This window comes from Pelobates fuscus, chromosome 12, assembly GCF_036172605.1.
Source record: "Pelobates fuscus isolate aPelFus1 chromosome 12, aPelFus1.pri, whole genome shotgun sequence".
Taxonomy (NCBI): Eukaryota; Metazoa; Chordata; class Amphibia; order Anura; family Pelobatidae; genus Pelobates; species Pelobates fuscus.
In genome coordinates, this window is record NC_086328.1 from 22,381,547 (window position 1) to 22,406,787 (window position 25,241).

A 25,241-nucleotide genomic window follows, 5' to 3' on the forward strand; every position below is an offset into this window, starting at 1 on the left:
TTTTTTATAATACACATGCTAATTTGTTGCTTTTCGTTGAGGACATTTCTCCGAGCGAATGAATAGATTGAACAGGAATTGTCCTGTAAATCTGTTGTCTCACACAAATGGGATGCGACTGTTCTGTGTAGATGAGAAGGTGGTTTATCAAAACGGGGGGAATCAAAACTGTAACACAGATTGACATCTGGTTGGCAGAGACAGATTAACCACCTAAACTAAAAATGAAAAAATGATCAACAAAAAAATATTAACCTCACCTCTGTGCAATCGTATGCGGCAGCTATGCAGAACTTTCCATCCTAGCACATTAAATGATGCCTTAAAGTTTTGAATTTTTATCAATTATGGCGACATGTCAGAAGCAATTATCTCCCCATCCCGCAACTTGTTCCCAGAGAATGATTTTTTTTTTTTTAATTACCTCTAGTGCAGAAAATTTGGTAATTAAGGCAGTGTCCCTTTCCAGCGAGTCCAATATTACTGTTTATGGATTAACCCTCTGTGCAAGTCATAGAAGAGCTTTCTAAAAGACTATTTCTCATGGCTCAACTTCAACATGTCAGAATTTTGAATTGCGTTTCCAAACACGCCGAGCCACCTGTGGCGATTGTTTTTCAATTACATTTGCAGACGTTATGGAAGATATGATAGCAGGATAAATGTGTCGCACGCTGACTTTGTGTCACACGGAATAATGATGAATTTGAATGGTTACACAGAAATAAATAGAGAAATGCAGAAGTCGTAGGATGTTATGATTTGACCACTGAAAGATGAGCTGCGCGTTAGGGAACGACAGTGGTGAGAAGCTATGTTTTCTTTTATGTTTCCAATGAATGACCCACTTGAAATCAAAACTGGGTTATCAATTGTAGTATTCAAACTCAAACCATGGCAATTGGAGTGAAAATGCCCACACAATCACAAGACGCTGCCCTCGTGGGATTGTGCAGTAACATTATAATAGAACGCCACTTGATCGAGTATGAATAAAGCAGAAAGGCCAACACACTGTATATGTTTATATATCTGAAAAACTGCATTCGGTGTTTTTTTTTTTGTAAAACATTTTATTGAAGTTTGTAGGTACATATACATAATCAGGTAAATAAGACATTAAATCAGACACCTAGAGGCGTAACTTGTCAGAATGTATTTTCACGTCATACAAGTTTCATCAACAATTGTAGTTGAAGGAAACCGTTTCGCCCCTCGTACAATACCTGTCCCCTAAGAGTCTCTGCATGTTACATTGTGTACCTCCTCACTGGATTTAGAAAGTGAAGCAAAGTAAATTAAAGGGACACTATAGTCACCAGAACAACTACCGCTTATTGAATTTGTTCTGGTGAGTAGAATCATTACCTTCAGGCTTTTTGCTGTAAACAGTCTTTTCAGAGAAAATGCAGTGTTTACATTACAGCCTAGTGATAACTTCACTGGCCACTCCTCAGATGGCTGTTAGAAATCCTTCCTGGGTCATGGCTGCCTAAAATGCATCCAAACATTCAGTATCTCCTCCCTCTACACGCAGACACTGAACTTTCCTCATAGAGATTCATTGATTCAATTCATCTCTATGAGGAGATGCTGATTGGCCAGGGCTGTGTTTGAATCATGCTGGCTCTGCCCCTGATCTGCCTCTTTGTCAGTCTCAGCCAATCCTATGGGGAAGCATTGTGATTGGATCTTCTGATGATGTCAGCAGGTGGCTTGTTTTTCTGAGGCAAACAGCATGCAGATCTACAGCTTCAGGCTTGAACACAGTATAGATTTTGCTATATTTATGGATGCATGAGGGGCCCTGAGGGGCTATATGGTGGTTTTAACACTAGAGGGTCAGGAATACATGTTTGTGTTCCTGACCCTATAGTGATCCTTTAACCCCTTAAGGACCAAACTTCTGGAATAAAATGGAATCATGACATGCCACACATGTCATGTGTCCTTAAGGGGTTAAACATATGAGAAATAAACTTGCTAACATAAAGTAGAAACAAAAGGTGTGGGCATGAGATACAATTGAAGATTTTCCCTCCTTGGGATATCGGAGATTAAATGTGGGCTTAAGTAGGATGAGTAGGACGCCCCTGCATCAGGCCAGAATTTTCCCTTCGGGTTAGGATAATACTGGTTATGAACAATATCTGATATGGGTTTTGTGTGTCTGCATAGGGGGGAAGCTCGCAGATAGCTTAGTTAGACAGGCATATAGCACTTCTCGTACAGTGCATGGTACTCAAAGACATCCCTTAAGAGCTGATGGTATGCTATAATAAACCGCTTTGCGTTTCTATCCTGGCTAATGTTGGTCAAGTTTCCCTATGACATTTGCCTATTAAATGGGTCTCATAGTATGGACACAGCTGTCGGAGTGGTACAATTTCCGTTTTATTAGTGTGCAACCTGTGTGTACATTTCATTAGTAACTTGTCATGGCTCATTGTGAGCAACCTGGGAGGTGGTTGCATTCGGTATTTTAAGTGATGTGTAGTCATTTTATTTGCGAAGAATAGATAAAAAGAACACTTCAAGCATTGTGACCATTCCTACTTGCTGTAGTGGCTATGGTGTCTGGAGTGCTATATGGCCCTTCAACAGTAACCAGTCACCCTGTATTGAGAGTAGTTTGACAGATTAGTAGTGGAGGTGGGAGGAATGAGCCCGGAGCCCGGCAGACTCCAGGTACGTAGTCGATGAGCTGTAGTGGGTATGCGGCTTGGAGAGTTCCTCTAACTGTTCTTCAAAGTGCTTTTTACATTTTAGACAATAGCCGAACTGGAACAATTCAGTGTTGTGTGTAAGCTATGTGTTCATTTCAGCTAATTCCTGAATAACCCCGCAACATTTTGCGATCAAACTTCTTCTAAATACACCTGTTTTTATTTTTATATTTTCACAATTGCATCTGTTGGTATTTTGCTCCAGGAAGGTTTTAAAGAGAATTTCCTGTGGAGGTCTAAGGCCGGACGCTACCCTCCCCTCGGCCAGAGAGGCAAAACTTTTGGGCAGCCTTCGGCATCCGTTCATCGTCCAGTTTTTCAGCAGCTTCTTGGAGAAAGAAGATTTTTGTATAATCACGGAATACTGTGAGGTAATACACGTCGAGCACTGACATGTAAACTGGGGGCTAACATCGTATTTCATACAGGCTAACCCAATGTGGACCATTTCTAAAAGTGCATGAGCTGTAGAAATCTAAAACAAAAAACTGGTACGAGCGCTATAGAGACAAATAGATTGTTCATGCTGTTTCCATGGTGGTTGCTACACTCTGTCACTCTTTCGGCTAGCCACACTTCTAAATCTCCGCAACAAAAAGAAGCAGTGACAAGGAAAAGTATATATCAAACAGATGCATCTGGGACCAACTGATAACGCTTTTCTCGCTGTCTTCGATTTTCCCTGTTTAGAGACTTTTCCCCAAGTAGGAAAAACCTCCTTCCTTCATTTCCAGCATGCAGACACCTGAAAGGAGTGATGTTAGTCACTTCATTCCTATACTCTCTAGCAGGGTTTCAGCGTCAGTTTGGGAGTTACCATAACAACCACTGCACATGTGTTGTTATTGCTGTGTTTGGAGAGCAGAAGGACCGCCCATGGCATAGTGTCTATGCCAAAGAATTGACTGACAGGAGGGAGAAAGACAGACATTTTTTACGGTAATTCTCCCAATCTGTAAATGTACTACCACAAATTATAATTAAAAGTTTGTTATTTTTTACACACATACATTGTTCCTAGCATGACCCATTTAAGTGCCATTATGACAATATCCAAAGAGTTCCATTTTACCTCCTTTAAAGGGACACTCCAGTGCCAGGAAAACAAATTGTTTTCCTGGCACTGCAGGTCCCCTCTCCCTCCCACCACCCATCCCATGTTGCTAAAGGGGTTGAAAACCCCTTCAGTGACTTACCTGAGGCCCCCACCGATGTCCCTCGGCGGGGGTTTCGGTCCGCCAACGCTCCTCCCACGTGCATTAGACCTCTCCATAAGAAAGCATTGAAAATGCTTTTAATGCTTTCCTATGGGGAATTGAGCGACGCTGGAGGTCCTCACAGAAAACCTGTGCTAGAAACCAGGAAGTGCCCTCTAGTGGCTGTCTAGTAGACAGCCACTAGAGGAGGACTTAACCCTGCAAGGTAATTATTGCAGTTTATGAAAACTGCAATAATTACAGCTGCAGGGTTAAGGGTAGTAGGAGTTGGCACCCAGACCACTCCAATGGGCAGAAGTGGTCTGGGTGCCTGGAGTGTCCCTTTAATTACAGCTTCACTAAGCTTTTATTGTCGTTTGTATTCATTTGTATCCATAGCCTACCAGCCAACAAAACGTATCCAATTTTGGTAAAGTAATTCCTTTTGGGGTAAAAATGGATTGGTGTTTCTCTTTTACTATTAATATTTCTATGGCACCAACATGTTCCTGTAGCACTTTACAATTATATAGCGGGGGGGTACATAACAGACAAAATAAAGTTGACTGACACAGAAGATACAGGGCCCTGCTCAAATGAGATTATAATCTACCAGCAACTGGAAACGATTCACAAGAACAATTAGTCAGACAGGTTTTCTATCTGTGATGTGGAAGGTGACGTCGTAAGGTCTTGTTGATCATTTATTAAGTGTAGGCATTGTGAGGTTTATTAGTAGTGGCTAGTGGGGTTTGGACAGAAGATATACTCACACCCATGCTTGATGGACACCTTGTCATCTGCATGTTTTGTGGACGTCAGATCCCCTCTTTTAATTTTACAGTATATGTAACTGGTCACATTGCTTGCGTTTTTATTCTTGTTTCATAGAGGAGTGAGGTTTGGGTCTCTTTAATGTCATGAACTCCAGCAAGGATGTCAAGTACCTAAAGAATGAGTAAATGGCTTAGTATTTAGAACACTTTATATCACCTTTGTATCAAAATGCAGTTTTGGCAACATTAGTACTGTGTCCATGTTTAGGTAAACACCCATCTCTTACAGTGTGCCACTCTACTAAAGAAGACCTAACTTGCAACACTAGTCCTTACCTGGTGTAATGTGTTAGTCCACACCATCTCTAGTGCCTTTGCTAGATTATCTGCAGGGGCTGGGGGGATGACCCCTCTATACCAGTGCTGTATCTGTGCACAGTTATAGCACAGGTACTACTTTGTTCCACATATTGTAACAAGCAGCACACTTATATACACTGATTAGCCACAACATTAAAACCACCTGCCTAAAATCGTGTAGGTCCCCCTCGTGGTGCCAAAACAGCTCTGGGCATTGACCTCTGAACATGTCCTGTATTATCTGGCACCAAGTACTGCAAGGTGGGGCCTCCGTGGAACAGATTTGTTGTTCCAGCACATCCCACGGATTGAGATCTGGGGAATCTGCAGGCCAAGACAACACCTTGAAATCTTTGTTCCTGAATCCATTCAAGTGTGGTAGGGTGCATTATTCTGTTAAAAGATGCCACTGCCATCAGTGAACACCATTGCCATGAAGGGGTGTACGTGGTCTGCAACAATCTCAGGGTAGGTAGTATGTTTTTCTTCATTTTAAGCTACAGTAGCTCTTCTGTGTGATCTAACCAGACAGGCTAGCCTTTGCTCCCCATGTGCACCAATGAGCTTTGCGTGCCCATGACACTGACCTTGGTTCACTAGTTGTCCTTCCTATTAGTAGGTACTAACCACTGCATACAAGACTTGCCGTTTTGGAGATGCTCTGTCCAGTCGTCCAGCCATCACCATTTGGCCCTTGTCAAAGTAACTCATATATTTTCGCAAGTCCATTTTTCCTGCTTTCAACACATGAAGTTCAAGAATTGATGGCTTACCTGCTGCCTAATTTATTCCACCCTTCGATAGGTGCAATTGTAACAAGATACAATGTTATTCACTTCACCTGTCAGTGGTTTTAATGTTGTGGCTGATCCATGTATGGTGTTCCAATTAATGCGCTTCAGTAAAGGCCACTATAGTGAAGTTCAACCTTTTTAACTCCCCTGTTTTGACAATGATTTTTTATTTTTTTAATTTTTTTAATAATGATTCATTAACCCCACAGTGCTTACTCCATGTGTGACCTCCTATATCAGTAAGCCATCTGTGTGTTACAAACATGTATCTAATACAGAACCTTACAACAAACCACTGCCAATCACACTGTGAGCTTGCTGGGCTGAAAACAAATCCCAGAATTCAACATGTGCACCATATTGGGCGAACGCACAGCTTGCTAGATCTTATTGGAACGTTTCCATTTGTGTACAGCTTATTAATGCCCGGAGACTCGTATATGTATCCAAGTAGTATTCTATAGAATATCTCATAAATGAAGCTCAGCAAGATGCCCCTCTCAGATTTAAAATAATTCAGCGAGAGGTGTATTACAGCAGGCCCTGCAATGTATCTCCAGTCTTGCGGTTATGAGAGAAATGTTATTGTCTTTTAGAGGCTTCATATTCTTTTATTGCTTTTACTGGAGAGACGAATTTCCTCCTTGCATTATGTATCTCGATTTTTATTCCTAGGGTGGAGACCTTGACTGCATCATCCAACAGCAAAAGGACAAGAACCGACCCTTCCCAGAGGGACATATTACTGAATGGTTCATCCAACTCTTGCTTGGAGTCAACTATCTTCATGAGAGGTGTGATATTCTCCCCCACTCTGAATTAATTCTTGTATATTTCTCTTCCTGTCTCATCTCCTTATTATCCTCTCTTTTCCACACAAGCCTATAGCGAAGTACTGCTCCCTATATCTGAATGAATCTTTCTCCCAGTCTGCTGGCTGATATTTCCACGTATTAGCCTTGAGATTATAACTTTGACAGGTACAACAAGAAGACAGATGATTGTGTTTTCACTGGCAGACATATTGATTTCAGTTTTCTAAGCTAGACTGCAATCAATGATCTTCTCACAGGTAGAAGAAAGTTTTGTGGAAAAGTAAAAATTGCAGCTGCTGCAAGACCTCTTGGGAAGGAGCCATTCACTTTTTTAAAGCATGATTTAATGATGCACATTTTTGGGTCACAAAGGACAAAACAACCTCGGGCTTTACTGTACAGTGACTAGTATAAAACAAAATCATTAAACCAAACAAGCCTGATGGCCATCTGCCCCATATAACCAAGGACTGGCTCCCCAGTGTGCTGATTTATAGGAATGAACACAGCTTGTTTTACAACCGTGCAGTTTAAATGACCGTTTCCTGACCATGTTTTATTTTCATCAATATCTGCTGTTATTTATTAAATACTCCCTGCCCCATATGTTTGTTGGTCTCTTCTTTATTTCCCGGTCACTCTCTGGTTAATTCCCTAAAATCCAAATACAATTATGTAATTTTCATAAAAAAGCATATTTCAGTTGGTACAATCCAGTCTTTGGTTTAAATTCGGAATTGCGAATCCCATCCCAAATATAAGAGGTATTGTTTTAACCACCACATTTGTAGGATTCACTTTGATGCTAATAAGAAGGAAATGGGCAATATAAAGTAAAATCTTGTAGGTGAACGTACAGAGATCCACAGTTTGACCACTGGCAGCACAAGCCACTATCAGGGCAATTACCGTCCAAATAGTTACAATGTAATGCAATTAATAAAATATCGCAAACTGGGATCCTATGGACCCAGGGCCGGCCCAAGACATTGTGCTGCCTGGGTCCAAGAATGAAATGCTGCCCCACCCCCCCAAAAAAACATATCTGTTTCTACAATGGTAGTGTTCTCTATGTGTATGTGCTGGGGATAAAACGTGTCTGTGTGTGTACTGGGGATGAAGTTTTTGTGTCTGTTTGTGTGTGTGTGTGTGTACTGGGGATGAAGTTTTTGTGTCTGTGTGTGTGTGTGTGTGTGTGTGTGTGTACTGGGGATGTAGTATGCGTCTGTGTGTGTGTGTGTTGGGCTTTCCCTGCTGATAGAAGGGGCCCGGTCGCACTGTTAAAGTGCCACAGTGCATGACCGGGCCCCTCATTGCACATGTCCATCTGGTGGCCCTAAGGACATGGGCCACCTGATGGACCTTCACACAGGTTTCCAACCCGTGCGGTGCAGCTGCACCGCCGCCACGGGTAATGGAACTCCTGTTTTAGATGATGACAGGGGTGGCAAAATGCCGCTCCTGACAGTGCTGCCTGGAGCCGTGGCTCCACAGCGGTCAATGGATGGGCCGGCCCTGTATGGACCTCCATATTATCAGGAGACATGTAGAGATATGGTAGCCCCTATTCCACCACAGAGCTAGTTTGAGGGTTAATCATGGATCCACTCTGTTATTAACCCTTTCACTTGTATTACTTTGTTTTTATTTTATTTTTACAGTTCTATGTTGGACTCCTCTTTGGCACTCTTTCCCCCAGGAGTGAAATATAAAAATTGTGCTATTTACAGTTTGTTTCCACTTGTTCTCCACCCAAATTGATTGTTCTTAAAGGAACACTCCAATCACCTAAATCACTTTAGCTTTCTGAAATGCATTTTATGGAAGAGTGTGCCCTATTTATTCATTTTACAAAAAGCGCAGATTTCAATAGAAATTTACACTTTGCTAAATTAACCTTATTACACCCTCTGGCTGTCAGACATCTCGTCCTGTTACCTCCTGGTGTACATTTATGTCCAGTAAAACGACTCCTTGATAAATCTGAGTTTGGTCAATTTCGATTGTCCCGATTTTTGCCTCCAAATGCCCTAGAATAATTGTCCATGGTTATTTTTGCACTTTGGTGAATAGGCCTTTCTGTGTCATCTTTCCCTCACTGTCACAGTTTTATTTTTCCATGTTCCCCTATCTTCCCGTCCCTAACATACTACAGTTCTATTTAAACCACACTTGATTTGAAATAGTTTTCTTTTACGAGCAATCTTTGTCATGCACACTGACTAATTAAAGCATATGTTTTAGATACATTCAAAAATGTATATTTTGTTGGTTGTGCCCGGATCAATGTCTTGTAAGAGTATTTAAACTCTGGCAGTGTCAAAATAAAACCTGCAATATGTTTATTAATGTGCACAAAATGTAGCTATAGTCTTATTGAAGACATGGCCATTGGCAAATACATTGTAATCTTTCCAGCTTTTATCTTGTCATATCTCACCTTGTGTCTCCTTTTAAGGTTGGTTTTACACAGAGATTTAAAGACCAAAAATATATTTCTAAAGAATGGAACAATCAAGATCGGTGAGTGCCACTTTTACTCCTTTCTATTTCACAAGATGCATCCCAAAGCTATTGATTATGGTTAGTCTGCAGCAATTACTATAAGATTAAGGCTCCACATTGACAGGGTTCCATATTATTCATGTGACAAGTGTAAACCTCTTAGAAGCAAGCACCATTTGTTTTTCTAGGCTCCAACATCTACGCTAAGTATCAAACAGGAAGATTAACTGATTATTTTGAAGCCAGCCATTGATTTACCCAGATTTTGTCAACTTTGTTCTCACTGGACTTAGCAGCCTCAAATAGCTTCAAAGTGTTATGTTTTGGCCTAGGTTTAAGATAGGGTCTTTTTTTTCCCCCCCACGTTTTTTCTTCTTCTAAACCACAACTTATTTTTAAACGTGCTCCGTTTTCAGGTTATTGTTTTGTAAATATAGGAGCGATTTAAGCTTATGAGCCCTTGAACTTTGGCCTTGTGGTATTTTATACTCTCCCTGTTTATCTAAATCATTTAAAGGAAGATCTCAATGTGTTTGATATTGATTACTTTTTGTTTCTGGAGCAGGTGACTTTGGTGTTTCACGCATATTGTCCTTGCCAACCGATATGGCGACCTCGTTCACTGGAACCCCTCACTATATGAGCCCAGAAACCTTCTCAAACAGCGGGTACAATTCAAAGTCTGATATCTGGTAAGTCTCTGTCTTTTCTGTCCCAAATGCTTCATTTTAAACCAAACTAATGCTCTTGTTTGTAAACCTCAAACACACATTTTTAACCCCTTGAGGACAGAGCCAATTGTACAAGTTGTGATCAAAACAACGCGTAAACAAAACCTGATAGTTTTGCTACATGTTGTTCAAACATAATTCACCTCTTTCATATTCGGTGCACACTTCTTATATATCATTTTGTTCAGAGAAATTAAGACAAAAAAATATTTTTCAAGTTCTTCATGACATTTTTCTGCGAATGTCATTATATTGTCAGATTTTACTGCAATTAAATGTACGTATTTGTATTCAGCAATGTCTCACGAGTACCACAGCACCCCCCATGTACAGGTTTTATGAGTTTCTGGAAACTTACAGGCGTCAAATATAGGGCTTTCCTTTGAGACGGTATGGCAGCCCAGAAAATTAACCCCACCATGGCATACCATTTGAAAAAGTAGACAAAACAGGGTATTCGAAATGGGGTATGTCCAGTGTTTTTTAGTAGCCACTTAGTCACAAACGCTGACCAAAGTTAGCGTTCATATTTGTATTTTGCATTTTTTTACACAAAAACTGCACTTTTACTAGTGATATCAATCATCGTCTTGATAAGTTTTACTGTTTTAAACCTGATTGCTTTATTAACTTTTAAAAAAATCTTTTCTGACCAGCAGGGGGGCTGCCTGACAGTCCCTCTGCAGGCAGCTGCATAGGCTCTCTTTGAGAGTGATCACATGGCCCCCGGGGGCCTAAATTGCCGAGTGGGGACTGCTTCTTCCAGAAGCGGATCGCAGCTGAGGGGAGTAGGAGCTGGGCACTGGGGCTCAAAGCTATTAGGGCGTTCTATGACGCCGTAACGGCTTTAAAGCCCATTATAATGGGGACAGCATAGAATGCCCAAATGACGTTAAGGGGTTAAAAATGTTCTTATGGCTCCTGTAAGAAGACGGGTTGCAGTATCACATTTGAAACCCACCCCCTATTTCATTTTCCTTGTTGACTAAGTGGACAGTGTGAGAGCTGTGCTGTATGTGCACAGATCTCTTATTCCTGTTCCCTCGCTAGCAAAATCCATCTTTCAGGGTTTTGTCAGTGTCTCTGTCTTTCTGGGTTTGTTACTGTCTCTGTTGGATTAAAAAAGGAAAATGCATAAATCCTGTACTGTTGTTAGACCAGGAGGACTGGTTTGGGAACCACTCTCCTGTGCCTTCACAACAATCCTATTCCAAAATGAATGACCCACCCAACTAATGACAGCAGAGTTGCATGAATCATACAAACCTTAATATGATGGGCATTCCATGTGGACACAAGGACCAGATAACAATGTTGCCAAAGTGACAAAGTTAGGTCCAGCTTGCTCCACACAATGACACTATTTCTTAGGTAGCTGCTTAGCTTGTGCCAGCAGATTGCCACCTTTATTTTGCATCTTATCAACCAGCTTCCATTTCCATTGTTTCTGTTCTTTCATTGTTTGGTTCAGAAGTGATTTAGGTATACAATTTCCTTAAGGCTACCTGGTTAAGGGTGTTCAGTGATCCCCATTACATAATTGTTTGCATAGGACTCTACCAGCAACAAATTAACTTGAATATCCACGTCCCAGTCAATGAATCGGTAGTTCTATATTGCACATGGTTTGAGCATACATAGTGTTATTGTCCTACTTAGACCCAGAATTGCCTTTTGCTATAGCCTGGTCACATGTTTCTTTTGTCTGTCTTAGATCTCACAAGTCACCCCATGATTCTAGTTAACAAGCTGTGGTTTTTATGTTATAATTTGATGTATCCTCTTCAAACAACATCTCCGTATGGATCTATGATATAAGACCAATAATTCCACCGTTACCACACAAGATGTAATAACTGCATTGTACCCACACAACCTGACCTTATGAGTTACATGCTCTTAATTGTACCCTGAAATCTTTACCTTTTTTAGCAGTCGTGATCTCTACTCTGTGTGATGTCTTTATATATATTTTGTACATCACATCAAACGGCAACAAAGAGCGTAATAAAATTGCTCAGAAATCAGATCTAAACAGATCAGAAGCACAAGATGAAAACATAAGGGGAGTTTGGACATAATTCATCATTACTTCATGTCCACACACAGGAGATTACATTTATTGAACGGATAGGCAAATCATATAGGTCATTGATGTCTAACCTTGGCACTATAGATGTCTGTGAATTGCTCGCATTGAAAATACCAGATTTCACTTGTTATGCCGGAAGAGGGACATTGTGTAAAATTGAAACCATGGGACTTGGGTTAAAACTGCCTCCCTGCATGGTGCATTTTTAATTGGCATCCCCATTTAAGGGGGGAATTCTGAGTGTGTCGAGCCAGAATAAGGGATTGAGCAACACCGACAGAAACATGTAAGCCGCCATTTAGCCATGACTGATACAGTCAATGCAATGGTTAAAGCCAGTCAATGCACTATGCCAGGAGAGGTACATTTAGGTACATAGGTAGAGAGGGGGTTTAATTGTCGTTGCTCTGCCTCTTTGTGGTGACATCAGCATGCATAACTGTCTCTACATAACTTTAAAAGAAAAAAAAAAGGGGCGTGGCCGGCTGCCGAGCGATCAAGACGCAAGTGTGTGGAGCTCCGTATCAGCGGACAAAACAGTAAGCAATCACCCGACACTCAGCTCCCAAAATCGGCCACACACACGCCTCCCGACCAGAGACACTAATGGGGCGCAAAAATAAGAAAAAACGCCAGCCAGAGACACCCAAATTGGCCGATATCCGGCTATCATTTACAAGGCCTAACCCACAGGCAGCCGCCAAGATGGCGGCCGCAGTTAGCAGTGCAGAGGAGGACTCCCAGGACGATAGGGAAAGCCTTACCTCACATACAGCAGAGTCTGAGCCCCCATGTCCTGACACAGAATCAGAGGCAGAATCATCCCCTGTCACAAAAAGAGGCATCAGGGATCTCTTACGAGAAATGAGAGAAGTGTGGAGGGCAGATATATTAAGCACACAGAAAGAGGTGGGGGACATCCAACAAAGGCTCACAGCAATGGAAACTAGAGAAAATGCAAGAGACCACCAGATGCAGAACTCCCAAGACACAATGCAGACCCTCTCCTCACAAGTCCAGAAACTAACCCGGACTATCACCACTATGGAAGCTCGACACAGAAGGCGGAACATACGCCTCAGAGGGATTCCAGAAAACGTGGAAGGAGAGGCATTAATACCCTATATACATCACCTATTGTCTTCAATGGGCCTTAAAGGAGGCGCTGACCCCGCCGCAATACTTTCAGCGTTTCGAATCCGGAAAGCGGCAACGGCTCCAGAAAACGCGACTAGAGACACTATAGTGGTCACAAAGGACATGGCAACCCGCGCCGCTATTATGTCCCGCTCAAGAGACCTGGGCACTGTGCAAATGGAAGGCAGCACGGTGGCCCTTTATGGGGATCTACCATTCGCAGCACTTGCGGAACGGAGGCAACTTGCACCAGCTGCCAAACAACTGCGAGGAGCAGGAGTCAGATACCGATGGGGAGCAGACGGGTCCCTGGAGGTACCACGGGGAAACCAGACGCTCACCCTGACTTCTAAGGACGACCAAAAGGAGTTCCTCCGCCAGCTGCACCTTCCGGAGCCCGGGGGGCCAGAATCCAAAGAAGATTACACCGCAGCGCAGAGTACGCCCAAAAGCAATCTGGGTCCGAAGAAAAACATGTATATAGCGAAAATGCCCAAGAGACACTCACAAGCCTCACCACTAAGTGGCAGCACACACACCCTCGGATCCCGCATAGCTGACCAGCTGTGGTGCAAGTAGCGCGAGAACCATCACCATCTGAAACTTCACCTACTCTTCAAATCTACCAATTACAGCCCCAACAGACGACTTGTTAATGTAACCGGACATTAAGTGTAGATATAGTCATGTTGATACCTGTTACACTACAGCATAGTGAACTCTGAGACATCGCTATAATCCTGTGCTACCTAATTCTTATTATTGTTATAATCTTATGTTACCTAATTCTTGGTATTACTCTCATATTATGACAAAGTTATATTATGAATATCCAAATTCTAATAAAAACATAAATTGAAAAAAAAAAAAAAAAAAAAAAATTATTGGAGAAATGTCCATGTGGTATCAACACAAAATGCGTTGGGCTAAGAAACATAAAGAAATGTTTTTGGCCATAGTCCCCTAAGGACAGGACAGGCCTGGTCTTCTGAATAACATATAGCATAGATAGTTTATCTGGGTTGTGTTTCTGTCAAGAGTGACTTTAAAAATCATGAAATGTCAGCTCTTCCTCCCTCTGCATCCTTACCCGATGGCCTTTTTGCATACTGTGCTCTTTCATGGTGAATCCCAGGAAGGTCTGTGAAGGTCACGTTTTTTTCCAAAGTGCATCTCTCGGGTGTTAATTCTTAGTTTATAAATGGAGTGTGATCACTTTGGGCTTTCACTAAGTGGAACCAGAGTCCATCATGTTTTAACTCAGCATATTAACGTGGCAAAATGTCTCAACAATTGGCGGGGGGGGGGGGGGCTTGTCAAATCAAATTGATCGTTCATTGAAATATCTATGTTTTGATATTTGCAAAACTTTTATATAGATCATAATGTGTAAGGATCCAATTTCATCACAGCTACGCAGCAAGTGCTCAAGTCCGTTTACAAATCTGTTGAATGTGAGATCTGCTTTGAGTGCTGTACAGGATCAATGTGTCTGCTAAATGATATATTTACTGTTTAATTGGTCAAAAGGGAGAGAAAAAAGTAACCTATATCTGTGCATAATTTTAATGCTGGTGTTAACGTCGATGACATTGGTATTGTAATAGGGGCTATATACACATTTTTTTATCGGATTTGTCAAACTTATAAACAATATAACATGTTTGGTATAACACTGGCATTATAGTTTAACAAAATGGGGATACATTGTGCAACTTGGTTATTTTACCAATTTAGCTGTTATACACACAAATTCCCTGGTCGGTCCTCCATTGACCGTTTCTAAATTTTTAACATATTACATTGATAATTGCATAGTTACGTGGTAAAAATGACTGAAGTCCATCAAGTGTAACAATTAAAATAAAAAATAATTGTAGCCATTTCCAATTTTTCCAGAAAAAGGGAGGCTTATATTAAAACAGATGGTTTAAAACTTCAGCTTCCATGATGCCCTGTCAGTCTAAAGGCATGCAAAGCATCATGGGTGTTGTAGTTCTACATTTGGGGATGTACCTTTTGGGCCCCCTGCATTAAAACATACAAAAACAGCCAATCCAAAGTAATCACATACTTCTTTAGTTATTTCATGTTGTACAAATCCCCCACACATTACATCATCCGCTTTGAGCTTTGTTCTATTCTGGAAGTAGCTTGGCCAATCACGAGCCTCTTATTCTGGTCTGTTGGGCATGTTTAATATTGTGCGTCAAAGGTTAATGTGTAGAGGGAAGAGGCTGATTATTAAAAACCAAAGCTCTATGTGCTCAGCCTCAGACTTGCTCAGGTCAGGGGTTCCATTGTCCACTTTCTACTAAAGAAAAATGTTACTGCACTACAACTCCTAGAGAGCTTTGCTGATGCCTGATATTTTTTCTAATGACTGGAATAAGTGTTCGTGTTTTATTGGCCTCTGCTGTTTAGGAAGGAGGAACAGAAAAGGGACCTATTTGTAAAGTGATGAGACAAGGAAGGCAGGGTTTGCACTTTTGCACTTTTCTCTCTCTCTATCGTATGTAATGTAATTATTTTTCTAAAAACAATACAAAAGTAGTTATTCGAGAAATGCAGCTTATTTAGGCCCCAAAAAAGGCTCTAAAATGCTTAGAAAATTGTCTTGGTGCCGGATGTGCCCCTTTAAGTTGTTCACTAGGCGTATTTGTGTCTCATAATGGGATTGCTGTGTAGAGCGTAAAGATGGTGGAATGGCGTTACACAGGAGGAGATAAAATCAAACTAAATGGATAGGTAATATCATTTTTATTGGCAACGAATCTTAAGGAAGCATTAACTACAATATCAATAATATGCAGTTAAAGACTGATCGGCTGTGACAAGGAAAACCACTATGGAAATCTACTCTCTCCAACCCCATCCCCCTCCACCCAAAATAAAATCAGGAATGCTGCACTAAAGCCACTTTTTGAACATTAATTCTTTTCAAGTACATTTTCACTTTCTTCTTTTCTTTTTCTTTTCCTGGAAGGCAGTGGGCGTAATCCAGAATGTGGGCATAGCTAGGAATTATAAACTGTATTTATGGAGAGACTTAATATAATGTGAAAAATATGTTCAGTCATGATAAAGGATTTGAATCACTTTTGTACAGTAGAAGGCATGGAGCGAGGGAGGAATTCTTCCTTAATCCCTGGAGTTATCTTTCTGCTAGCGTGAAGCATCGGCTGAGCTGAGATACATGTATGGCTCGATGTATGTGGAGGTGGCTCCCTTGGGAGTAGGATAAGTGACACTCAGAGATATTCCATTGGTGTGCCACTCAGCTGAATGTGTGAGAACGTCCATCCATCAAAACGTAAGTGGGTCAGATGAGAGATTTGTGACAGTGGACATCTCTACATCGCTGTGCTCTGGGGAACCTATAATTGAAAATTATAGGATACTGCAGGATGATATATATAGACTAGTAAATGCCTTGCGTCATTCAAATGCTCATTTCCATTTGCTTTAAAATCCGCTCCATTTGTATACCTGAACTGGCATAGTGAGCAAAGTATTTTATGAGCGATAAACTGGACTTTAAAATCTAAAGCCCTGATTAAATTGGATCCAGTGCATTGAAAATCACCTCTAACTTGTTAACTTTAACTTTTTTCGTGTGTGTGTGTGTGTAATAATTGCCATCCAAATCCAGTTTATTTCTGGTAGAGCAAGGGCACACAATACATTGTTTCGATGTGTCATCTGTCACTTAATGTATTCGCTAGTGGCTTAATTATGTCCAGGTCCATGAAGCTACCTGATGCAAGTTTTGATGAGGTCATTCCGATGACTGACAGGAGCACAGGCATTTTTTGTATTTGATTTTTTTTGTTTCTTTTTTTTTTTTTTTTTTTAAACCGAAAAAACGCAGAACTTATAAAAATGATCTACTGGGATCCAAGATGGAGGTGCTCATTTCCAGCAGTATGAATTTCAGACATCACAAACACTTGTTTGTTAAATGTAGGGTTTAAAGGGACACTGTAGTCACCAAAACAACTTTAGCTTAATGAAGCAGTTTTGGTGTATAGAACATGGCCCTGCAGCCTCACTGCTCAATTCAGGAGTTAAATCACTTTGTTTATGCAGCCCTAGTCGCACATCCTGCATGTGACTTACACATCATTCCTAAACACTTCCTGAAAAGTGAGATCTCATGTTTACACTTCCTTTATTGCACATTCTGTTTAATCTAGCATTTCTTATCTCCTTGTCCGTTAATAGATTGCTAGACCCTGCAGGAGTCTCCTGTGTGTGATTAAAGTTAGGTTTACAGAGTAGGGGATAAAAACTTCTAAAGTAAGCAAACCTCTTACTTTGGGTTAATGCATCATCAGTAGAATCTGTTCAACCCTTGGGTCGCAGGTTCGAATCCCGCGAGGGTTGACTCAGCCCTTCATCCTTCTGAGGTAGATAAAATGAATACCATTAAATTGGGTAATAGTAACAACCCCTGGATGTTGGGCTTAGGTAACATCCCCAGGACATACCTGAAAACCAGAGTAATCTGAATGTACTTTTCCTAGTTAAATACGTTGTTGTTGTTATTATTATTATTATTATTATTTATTGATTGAATATGAAAACCTTTTTTCATGCAGTCTGTGTCTGCCAAAGCCAGGGGAAGTGTAGCTAGGGCTGCATAAACAGAAACAAAAGTGATTTAACTCATAAATGGCAAAGAATTGAGCAGTAAAACTTCAGGGGCATTATCTATACACCAAAACTGCTTCATTAAGCTAAAGTTGTTTTGTTGACTATAGTGTCATTTTTAAGTAAACACAGGAAGATCTCCTCTGCAGAAGAATATAATGCTCCAATCTAATTCTTATCTATACAGATTGATATCCCATGCAGCTCTTGGTCCATCAAGGTTTTATGCAATAAGTTGTGTGTTCCAACCGATCGTTCTAGACTTCACAAATAAACTGGAACTGTGTTGATTGCAACCATAGTTTCCCATTTTAGTGGCTGCAATCTAGGATTTTTGTCTTGATTTGATCAACAGTATAATCAGTAGTCTGTGATGAAATTGATGAAACCTTTTTTTTTTTTTTCATTTATCTAACCGTAATTTTAGTAAGTCACAACACCCAGCCCCATACAGCACAGGCACTCACTGATAAACACAGAATCACATACCATGTGAGCTAAAAAGCCTTTTATTTAACGACACTCTCAGCCTGTATTGCTCTGCAAGAGAATCATTGCGGGCGTTTTGATGCTGAGCAATGCGTCCATTGGAATTAATGAAGATCTTCTGAAGACCAGTCACACCAGCTGGCACAGCTGCGTGGAGAGTACACCAAATTCCCAGCGGGGTTTGCCAGCGCTAGGAGAGCCTCTCTGCCTCCTCTCAAGATATTTTATGCTTCAGTAAAACCGTCTGTTGATTTCCAGGAATCCTATACGAAATCTGCGAGATACGAGTGCAGCCAAGTCTAAAACAGCAACCGTGAACCCTGTACAGCAAATGCATTCATTATTTACTCCCTGTGTATTAATCGTGAGCACGGCCAGATCCAGAGGGACTTCTGTTGCTGGTGGAACCTGTCATGGGATCTTTGGAGCCTAGCAAGCGAGATTGCAGCTCTAAAGATTTGAATGTCTGACTTTTATTCCTCCCAGTACCCAGATTCTTCTAGGGCTGTTACATAGAGCTCAAATGTAGCCTATGGTATACGATTAGTGCCACTTTGGTAAGCCTACAGATTTTATTTTTGTAGCCAATTTTTATCCCTTTCAAGAGTAGATCCAGCCCTGTCTGTAAAATGAGGCCATTTGGGGGCCTGTAGTGTTTAAACATATGTAGATAGAAAAATCTCTGCAAGTGAACAATTTTTTGTTTTACATTTTATTTGTCCCGAGACATAATAATCATCTAGATCTTTTTAACTGATGGTGTAAATCCATTAATTAACAGATGTATTGGGAGGCTGTGAAATTTTATGCAAAAAAAAAATATCCCCCACAAATTAGTAAAAATGTGTTTTGTATTGGTGGAACCCCAAAGCATTGAGGCAATCTGCCGTTTTTTTTATTTAACCCCTTAAGGACCAAACTTCTGGAATAAAAGGGAATCATGACATGTCACACATGTCATGTGTCCTTAAGGGGTTAAACCTCTGCTGCCCTGAAATATTAAGTGGCACTCATACCACATGGCTTGGGAGGCACATATATCTTCCATGGCCTGGCTGAGCATCATAGGAAATGCTGTTTATAGAGAATAACATGTCAAAAGTAACGGCACTGTATTATGTAGTCTCTATGTGAGATGTGCCCAGTTTAAAGGAACACTCTATAGCCCAAATAAAAATAAAATCACTGTTTAGTAGATATACCCATTAAAAACAGTCATGCATTTAACCCCTCCCCGTGTAAAGGCACGCAATGCCGTCCTACAAAAGGAGGTCTTAACGCCGTTAGGGCGGCATAGCATGCCCCAACAATCTGGAGCTCCCTCAGCCCGGATTCTTACCTCTGCTCCGAATACGATTGGGAGACCTGCCTGACAGCCAAGGCCGTCACTATGCTTTCAATCTAGTGACACCACGATCACATGACTTGGATTGGCTGCAGTGGGACTACAAGGGTTGTTGGGCAGTTCCCCCATATATAATCAATAACATTATATAATAGTTACACAAGACACTTGGAATAAAATTATATATATTCTTCATCCTAAAGGTATTTTGATATATATAGTTAATAATAGTTACTAGTTATTAATACCATTTAGTCTGCAAGCCCTATATTTAACACTTTCCAAAACACCATAAAACCTGCACTGATATGTGTTTTATTGCATTTAACCCCTTAAGGACCAAACTTCTGGAATAAAAGGGAATCATGACATGTCACACATGTCATGTGTCCTTAAGGGGTTAAAGCTAACAGTATAAAGACGTTCACAGTTAAAGTGAAAAACTAAATTTCTTAACTTCTCACACTTTTTCAGATTTAATTCATATAAAATTGGATTTCATAAATAAAAAAAGATACATAGTTTAAATTCTAGGGTTTCTATTCTGAAATAGAATATGTTGATGAATTTTAAATTAGCGATGTGCACTATCATACTGCACTAGGGGGCGGCCTTAACACTCGGGCCTATCTCATGCATTGAGGGCCTGAGGCTTTTGAGGGCCTGCTAGTAGTGCAGTAAATTCATGGCTCAGCTGGGGAGTTAAACAATCTCCCCAGCCAGCATGAACACAGTAAGGGCCCCGCATGACCTTCTGCAGACCCCTATTGCTAAGGCCCTTTTACCTCTTGTTCGGCTGCACTACAATAACTTGCTTTAGTGGCGGGCCCAGCACGCCGAGAGACAAAAAAAGGGACCCCCCCCCCAAAGATGTGGTGAATGGACTACTACAGCTATAGAGCGAGAGGAGGACAAGAGGCTATTTACTGTGAGAGGCTACTAGGCAGAGAATCGGTTATGGGGAGCAGAGAATAGGTTACCTATCGGGAGCAGAGGAGGAAAATGGACTACAATCTATTGGAGTTTGTAATGGACTATAGAAAATATGGGGTACAAATACACATTCACACAGACAGAGCAACTCCATACAAGAACACTCCTGCATTCACAGACATGTACTCCCCTGTATCCAAGCACACTCACTGTCCGCACATACACACCCCGGCATTTGCACACACAGACTGTCCACACACACGACCCTGGATTCATACACGTGAGGTTTTTTAAAATGCATCCATGATACTAATGTTATTGCTCTGTTTTGTACACAACAGTCACTTTATTTCTGTTTCACCAAGTACTCGTTTTATTAATACAAATATAACTGGTTCCTTATATTGCTGCCTTAGTACACAGGGTTCCTTCAGCCACCGTTTTGATTCATAGAACATTCACAAACTGCCAACAGGCACGAACAGGAAGTGGGGAACCAACAGAAAGGAAGTGCATCCTCCACAGTCAACAGCAGCCCAACCGTCCATACATCACATAACGCAAAGTCATACACACACACACACACACACACACTTATACACAGCCCCAACCGCCCATACATCACATTACGCAAACTCATATACACACTTATACACAGCCCCAACCGCCCATACATCACATTACGCAAAAACTCATACACACACTTATACACAGCCCCAACCGCCCGTACATCACATTACGCAAAAACTCATACACACACTTATACACAGCCCCAACCGCCCGTACATCACATTACGCAAACTCATACACATACACACACTTATACACAGCCCCAACCGTCCATACATCACATTACGCAAACTCATACACATACACACTTATACACAGCCCCAACCGCCCGTACATCACATTACGCAAACTCATACACATACACACACTTATACACAGCCCCAACCGTCCATACATCACATTACACAAACTCATACACACACACTTATACACAGCCCCAACCGCCCATACATCACATTACGCAAAAACTCATACACACACTTATACACAGCCCCAACCGCCCGTACATCACATTACGCAAACTCATACACTCACGCATACACACTTATACACAGCCCCAACCGCCCGTACATCACATTACGCAAACTCATACACTCACGCATACACACTTATACACAGCCCCAACCGCCCATACATCACATTACGCAAAAACTCATACACACACTTATACACAGCCCCAACCGCCCGTACATCACATTACGCAAACTCATACACTCACGCATACACAGCCCCAACCGCCCATACATCACATTACGCAAAAACTCATACACACACTTATACACAGCCCCAACCGCCCGTACATCACATTACGCAAACTCATACACATACACACACTTATACACAGCCCCAACCGTCCATACATCACATTACGCAAACTCATACACATACACACTTATACACAGCCCCAACCGCCCATACATCACATTACGCAAAAACTCATACACACACTTATACACAGCCCCAACCGCCCGTACATCACATTACGCAAACTCATACACTCACGCATACACACTTATACACAGCCCCAACCGCCCATACATCACATTACGCAAAAACTCATACACACACTTATACACAGCCCCAACCGCCCGTACATCACATTACGCAAACTCATACACTCACGCATACACACTTATACACAGCCCCAACCGCCCGTACATCACATTATGCAAACTCATACACTCACGCATACACACTTATACACAGCCCCAACCGCCCATACATCACATTACGCAAAAACTCATACACACACTTATACACAGCCCCAACCGCCCGTACATCACATTACGCAAACTCATACACTCACGCATACACACTTATACACAGCCCCAACCGCCCATACATCACATTACACAAAAACTCATACACACACTTATACACAGCCCCAACCACCCGTACATCACATTACACAAACTCATACACACACACACACTTATAAACAGCCCCAAACGTCCATACATCACATTATGCAAACTCATACACTCACGCACACACACTTATACACAGCCCAAACCGCCCATACATCACATTACACGCACTCATACGCAGCTCAACAGTCCATACATCACAATACACAAACTCATACAGACACACACACACACACACATTCATATACAGCCCAACAATCCATATAACAATACATATATTCCCCTGTATTCACAAGCACTGACTCTCCACATATGCAAACCTGTGGTCACACACGCAAACTACGTACAAATATATAGTCGTGCATTTATATACACATACAGACCCTCAGTACAAAAATAACCCTGCATACCGATACTGATGTAGTGGCCCATCCCTGGCTGACTTGTGAACATACTGGACATAACAGTAGAATGTGACCTTTTTTAAATGAATGATAACAAGATAATTTCCGAGGAACTGTACTTGTTCTCTAAATAAATTTAAAAAAAACATGATTGCGAGTTAAATTAGCCCAAGCCATAACCACTACAGTTCTGTGCTCTCATTATTTCTGTCCTAGAGTTTACAGTTTTTTGAATGTTATATTTCAGCAGAAGACACTATATTTTTGTTTTTTTTCCACTTAAATTTTGTGCTACAAAGCTTCCCCCACTTTAGAGGATTTGCAGTCTGTTTATTTGTTCCAAGTCTCAGTGATCATTTGTTGAGGTGAGTCACAGGGTGCATCGGAAAACACAGCCAGTTTCTATCTGTGTGTGTCTCGTTCTTTTTGTCTTTCTATCCCCACCCACACTCTTTTTCTCTCTCTCTCTCTCTCCCCGAATGAAAGCGAAAATATCAGGCTTGGAACAAAACCAGACAAGCAAATCTGGCAGCCACTAACATGCAATGCCGCAGATGAACAATCCTCCCTTTTCTCTTTTTGCTAATGCTAAAGGATGCTAATCACAACACATTAAAGTAGCCTCCATGGTTTGTTCGCGGAAGTGCTGTTTCATGCAACCTGTCTGCTTTCGCCCACGCTTTCACCTCCTCTCTCTTTGCTCTCTAAATCCTTTGCTTCCTCTCTGCATAGTTTTTGAATCTGCAGGGCTAGACATCAGACGCTGTAGTGGGGTTTAGTTCAGGAGATTTAGCAACACAGCGGAACTCTGCGTTCGTAGTGACTTTGCCACGTTTCTGATTTCAGCCCATGTACGCTCCGTTTTAAAACAACTTGACATCTGATAGCAACTCCTGCTAACTCCCTACGCATACAATCTTATTCATGCTTCTACGTTACTGAACCACATTCTTGCTCCTTTTATCCACTCTCACTTCTTAACCCCTTAAGGACCAAACTTCTGGAATAAAAGGGAATCATGACATGTCACACATGTCATGTGTCCTTAAGGGGTTAAAGCAGCACTTCTATAAAAAAAAAAAATGTTATATATACACCCCTAAATATACGAATGGAATTCATTGTTTTCTTTGCGAATATATGAAATCTTGGCTTGCAATAGCTGCAGATTTAGAATCTTCAGCTACTGCAAGCCCTCCCCTTCTTCCGCAACACAGATGTTCTGTGGCTGTCCAATCACAGAGTTTGAGTGAGTGGTATTCGAACTCAATTAGAAGTCTCTGCAAAGCAGGTGCTCTGGGCAATTGCGGTCTCTTGAGTTTAGCTCCACAGAGCTAAACCACCAGGATATAACAAAACCGGTTGTCTAATTGACTGCTGGGGAGGTATAGCGAGGTAGTAAAGATTTCTATTAAATTCCGCACTTTTATAAAATGAAGAGTATACAATACATTAAGCACTTCAGCAATATAGCCTACATAGGATACACTAGAGAAATCTAAATGTATCCTTCCTGATAACACAATGTAATTCTTAACACACCTGATTACTGCACAGTATATGCAATTTGCCATCCACAAGGGGCTTGCGTACTGCTAGAATCCACTGATACTGCCGCTTATTATCCACACTTCTCAAATGTTACCCACTTGGCAGGCACTGCAGCCCCCCGGTGTGACAGACCAGTCTGTGGGAAGTGCAGTAATCCCTTTCTGTTTTGGAAGACGATGAAATTTGAAGTAATCCGTTAAATACCAGAGCTGGGTTTTGCCACCAAGGCTGATTTGGGAAAAAGAAAGAAAATTGTTGAGAAACAGCCGAGCAAAAAATAAAACACGCATACTGACCCCATTTCATTTTACCAGAGAACCATGGGAATTTTAATTTAAAGCAAGAGGTGACATTTAAGAAAGCCGCTGTTACAATGTAGTTTTATTAATTTAAATATATTTTTAAAAAAGCGCAAAGTAGGATCTATAATCTTTACGTTGCAAGTTTATATGAAGAGGACCCTCTGTTACCCTTATCCAGTCATTGTAATTTACTTTCTGGGGGAAGGTTTACAGTTTTTTAAAATCGTGTTGTTATTGGGAAACGCTGCAGGTTTTTGCCTCTATATTAAAGGGATACTGTAGTGACAGGAATACAAAGCTGTATTCCTGGCACTACCGATCCCTCTGCCTCCCCCCTCCCTCGTGCCCCCTCTTACTCAGTAAATAAAGGGTTAAAAACTGTATTTACTTACCTTATCCCAGCGCCAATGTCCCTCTGCAGTGGGTCGAAGTTCCGCCCCCTCCTCCGTCCTGCGACGAGCGGGGTCTAATGCACATGCGCGGCAAATGCCACGC

The 25,241-nt window shown here is 41.4% G+C and overlaps 1 protein-coding gene across 1 annotated transcript in view; it reads left to right on the forward strand.

Annotated features, from left to right (window-relative positions):
• LOC134578355 (serine/threonine-protein kinase Nek11-like) overlaps nucleotides 1-25,241 on the forward strand; it is a 214,265-nt gene that overhangs the window by 98,989 nt on the left and 90,035 nt on the right. Inside the window, exons 3-6 of the mRNA XM_063437344.1 lie at nucleotides 2,932-3,097; nucleotides 6,528-6,646; nucleotides 9,126-9,190; nucleotides 9,738-9,864. Of these exons, the coding sequence (XP_063293414.1) occupies nucleotides 2,932-3,097; nucleotides 6,528-6,646; nucleotides 9,126-9,190; nucleotides 9,738-9,864 (477 nt within the window). The remainder of the gene's footprint in view (nucleotides 1-2,931; nucleotides 3,098-6,527; nucleotides 6,647-9,125; nucleotides 9,191-9,737; nucleotides 9,865-25,241) is intronic.